The sequence below is a fragment of the Monopterus albus genome, unplaced genomic scaffold, assembly GCF_001952655.1.
Source record: "Monopterus albus unplaced genomic scaffold, M_albus_1.0 scaffold4.1, whole genome shotgun sequence".
NCBI lineage: Eukaryota > Metazoa > Chordata > Actinopteri > Synbranchiformes > Synbranchidae > Monopterus > Monopterus albus.
The window spans coordinates 8152311-8157292 of record NW_018127884.1 but is presented as its reverse complement, the minus strand read 5'-3'; the positions used below and the strand labels follow the sequence as shown (position 1 = coordinate 8157292).

General features: G+C 39.0%; 1 protein-coding gene across 1 annotated transcript in view; it reads left to right on the top strand.

Annotated features, from left to right (window-relative positions):
* Positions 1-2393: 2393 nt before the first annotated feature.
* LOC109965754 (chromodomain Y-like protein 2) overlaps positions 2394-4982 on the top strand; it is a 23964-nt gene continuing 21375 nt past the window's right edge. Inside the window, exon 1 of the mRNA XM_020610050.1 lies at positions 2394-2712. Coding sequence (XP_020465706.1) covers positions 2689-2712 — 24 coding nt within the window. The 5' untranslated portion in view covers positions 2394-2688. The remainder of the gene's footprint in view (positions 2713-4982) is intronic.

The following is a 4982-nucleotide window of genomic DNA, read 5'->3' as shown; positions in this document are numbered from 1 at the left end:
AATCTGTCCAGACAACACTTCCTGTTTTGCTATTTTGTCATCCTTCCCACATATCTACAGTTTGAGCTGCTTTTTACTTACAAAAAACAGAGCAGAGGTACTTCACACGGCTGAAGGGAAACATGAGAGCACAATTTTAAATGGTTAAACTGCCATAAACTGCATGATCTCGACTCTTGCAACTGTTCAAAGCCATTTTTGAATTCTCAGCTGTTGTACCATATTTATAAGTCTAATGTTCCTTCTTCCTCTCATTCAAGAACATTTCCCTCCATGGCTTAATAAAACATACAAGAAAGGCTACACACAGACACCCAAGCAATAGAAAACAGACAACATAAATGAATAGAAATAAAATAGACACATGATTTTGTTAATGAACAAATAGAAAAGCTATTGTCAGAGAACCAAACTCAGAGTGTTTTTAGAGACTTGTACCTATACATAATATGATATGATGGAACACTGGTAAAGTGCAGAAAAATAATTTCACATGTACATTCAGAAGTTTTTAGCTTTTTAAAGCTTAAAGATTGAACTTTAACATTTAGTATTTCCATTAGTAAGTTAGTACTAATGGACTACTTATATTAGTAAGTTCCATTATAATAGTTAAAGAAAATTGACAGTTATTTCCAGTATAATATGAAAAAGCACCAAATTCTTTAATTTATTTTAAGGGGCAGCGACTCCATATAGTACTTAGACCCATAAAATGGCTTTGAAATTTAAAATGATCTGCAGTATTTCAAACCCTCCTAACCAAGCACAATTCACATTAATTTTAAATGAAGGGCAAAATTATGGTCAGTGTTTTCAACAAAAATCATGAGTTCAAATTTTCCTCAGCATTTATTTTTCTTTTCTTTTACACCATAGTATTCCTTTCTAGTAAAATAGCACAGTGAAGTATGTTTACTTTGTAGCACACACACACACACAAGAACCATATGGCCTGCAGAACAGTTGTGCATCATCTGCACTGAGCTCATTTCCCCAAACCCCATTAGCAAGAATGTGAAACAGGCTAAATTAATTTTTATGTCCTTGCTCCTAGATACAAAGTTGAATATCAGAATACTGTTTTATGTCATTTAGTTAAGACTCAATGTTTTGTCCTTTACTGCTGCTGGAGCACTGGAATTTCCCCAATGTAAAATCAATAAAGTTCTACCTACCTACCTATGTTAAGTGGCAGTGACTAAGGGGCTTGTAGTTTGTGGTTGATCATGTGTGCAGAGGCCTGCGCAGTTGATGTGTAAAATGTAAAATGAAAAAAGAATGAAAAATAAAATGTGTTAATTGATTTTCACACTTTCAGCATATTTCAGTCTTAAATAGTGATTTGTGAATGATATAAAAACTTCATTCTTTAAATATTTTTGATAAAGCATTTCTTAAACTGATGAGCAGTCACCGACAGCATTGACCTGATTTTTGTTTGTTTGTTGTGTCCTGATGATTTTATTTCGGTTCTGTCTCCTCTATCCACCCACCCCAGCCGGTCAAGCCAGAAGGCCGCCCACCAAGAGCCAATGTCTGTCGGACGTTCCTTTGGTTAAAGGGAGTTTTTCGTCTCCGCTGTCACCAAGTGCTTGCTCAAGGCTAACTTGTTGAGTTTTCAATATAATACTGTAAGGTCTAGACATTGCTATGTAAAGCACCCTGAGATGATTGCTGTTGTGAACTGGTGCTGTACGAATACAATTGAATTTAATTGAATTAAACCAGTGGAAGCCACATTCATGGAGCAAAACATAAAATAGGTCAGCTTAGTCATACCATTGTTTAGACTTTACCAAGAACTTCTCAGCATTTCAGTTTCAGGCATGTCATCTTGAGGTCACAAACAAGTGGTGATGGTGTGCCTTACCATATGAGTATTTACAGTAAGCCTCTAATATATAGGTAGCCTGTAAAGTTGTGCAGTAGCCTACAATACTGATAATGTGGTGATGAGCAGCCAAATGAGATCATATTCATGCAATATGAGCAACAGGGTGATTATGAAATTAAAATGGAAATCATATGCTTTTTAATCATGTACCTTTGTGTGTGAACACAATATTTAATTATTAATAGGTCTAAATGCTAAAGTATAGCTTATAAATATTTTGAAAGACATGGTAATTTTGGGATGATGCACAGGTCTGTGAAAGGGTCATCATTCATTATAAATAGTTCAATTAATTTGTTCTGGCTGTTTCCTAGTGAATTTAATTTCAGGAAAGGTCAGGTCATTCCTTGACAGTAAAGTGGACAGGTAGAGTGGATCATAAAATGGGAACTGTCTGAGCTGGTGTGTGTGAATACAAGGCATCTAGCGTGTCATCTGCCGCTGAGTGGGCTAGTTGGATTGCAACAGAGCTCAGAGTACCAGGGCGCATGCAGACCATCAGGCTGTGCATTCTTAGCCGGGGACTAATTTTCAGTCCTCCACTTGGGTCTGGGTAAACAGCACCGCCCCGATGGTTGTTTGTTTTAAGTGTGGAACAATCCATCGCAGAGCGCCGGGCTCGATTGACACTGTCTGCTGATCTGCTACTGCGTATTGCTCAGAATAACAAGGCTGCTCGCTAATTCCCGTCTATCGGAGCTTTCGCCGAAACACCGAGAGAGTAGGGTCCTAAAAAAAAAAAGCCAACAAGGCAGGCAAGAACGCCGCGCCGCCGGAGTCCGCACCCCAGAATGGCTTCAGGAGACCTTTACGAGGTAGGACAAAATCATGTCCAAGTGAAATGCTTAGTAATATTGACGAATAATGGAATTAGGAAGTAAAGGGGAGGGCGTCGCGTATGTAAAAAGCGGTGTCCTAAGCCCTTTTAAAGGACAAAACTAACCATTCTCAAGTTTAGCGAACGGTATGATAAATTTCTGCTCATACTTTGCGTCGCCTCTGATGTACTCTGAAATATTCCTTCACGACTGTAGTAAATAGATACGCTGTCATTTACGAGCTGAACTCCTCAGCGTGTCGCCGAGTTGAAAGTCGTGGTGAAGTGACAGCAGCGCAGCGCTGAGCGGACGGACATGGTGAATAGCTACAGGCGGAGGTGCGCGTACGTGCCAAAAGATATTTTGTCATCACAGCCATTGCACTGGTGTGACTGTTTTGCAGGCTGTTTGGTACATAAGATGAGACACCAGTTTATTTGTAAGCAAGTCAGTGCGGTTCATATGTGAACTGGTGAAACTGTGACCCCGCCAGTGCTGGGTGTAAAAGTTGCCCAAATGGGTCGCAGGAAGGTCACGCCGCCCTCGTCCGCGCAACATCACTTTGGAACAGCTGCCAGAATGTGCATGAAGCCTGGTTCCTGCGTTGGCTTTACTGAAACAGCCACTTACTGCCATTGTCATGCTGACATGGTGTCATGTGTGTCAGTTCGTGGTGGTGACAGAGAGAGATGGGAAGAGGTGGAGGGTCTGAGTGTGTGATTACTTTCAAGAACAAACAAATAGGTAGACATGAAAGTTTTCCATTCTTTTACAGTAAAGGGCACAGACATGCCACACAAATGTCCATCTGAACAGGAACTTGGGGATCTTCTCATGAGTGTTGTGGTAGATAACAGTATCTGCTGGCAGCATTGGCTAACAAGGGATGATAAGACAAACAGTTAGAAGCCAAAAGATGAAATAAAAGAAAAGCAATAAGTCCTTGCTGTTTCTCAAACTGTTTCTTATGGTTATGGCCACTGGCTGTAACTGTTTTATTACAACAATTACTGTTCTTTATCACAGAAACATATGTACACATGTGACACAAGTTTGTTGTACCTCCACTCCCTTGTGCTCACCCAGATGTTAACATTCTCATATGTTTTGGCTATTGGTAGTTTTCTTTCTTTCTTTCTACAGTATATTACAAGATTTTACATGCATGTCTGCTTATTTAATTATGCTCCTTTCAGGCTGGGTAAATCTCCACACATTCATGTAACTATGCTACTATTGAGCAGCAAAATCAGATTGTTTTAGTCTGTTCTCATGTCACGTTCTGCAGTGATGGCGTGGGACAAACTGTTCATATTAGCCTTTGACTTGTGAGCAGTATTGTATGTTTGTTTTTAAGTTCAAGTACTAGATTGAGCATGGAGTTTGTTCCATGCAGGCTGTTGGTTTGATCTGAAATCTGCGTCATATGGCAGCATTTACTATTAACCTGTGGTCACTGGAAGGTAATATATTTTTGTGGACATGATTGGCTGATCATTGTTGAACAGGTTACTGGTATTATGTGATTTATCACTCAAAAAAAAAAAAAAAACGGTTTGCAGTCTCTTGGAATTTGATGCATATGATTGTTATGGCAGAGTTTAGGATTAAGTGGGAGAGGAGAAGTCAGGAAATTCAGTTTATGTATGAATAGATCCTTGTATGTTCCTTCTTTTTTTTTTTTTTTAAGAAAACCAAAAACAAGGTGACTCCAAACATCATCGTGGCTCACATTTACACAGGAGGGATTCACTCATTTCAAATGAACCAGGCCAGTCTCCCCAGCTGAGATGGATGTTTTTCATAAAAGAAGATCATTAGCTTCTAAATGATCTTGGTCATTAGCCATCTTTACAGCCCTCACTTTACAAAGTTCATATTTTGGGAAGAAACTTTGTTAAATGCAATGATGCAGTAGATGCACTGAGAGAGGATGGAACAACCTCAGTTCTACAGTGAAAATTTACTTGGAGTCAGTTGCTACTTTTTATTTGTTTAAAGCCAGAATCTGACATACAAGAATTTTATCTTAAAGTGAATCCACAGAAAAATCTGACACTTGATACGGATGTCCATGGTACCCTGAGGATTAACAGTGGTAAGAACAGAACTCTTCATTTATTTGGGAAATCTTAAAATCTACCTGATGGAATGGCACAAAATCTTGCACAGACATTTGTGATTCCCACATGATGAATTTTTTTATTTTTTAGACTGCCTTCAGCAAATGTTTTTTAAGTACGTAGCGACACATCTCAAATCAGTTC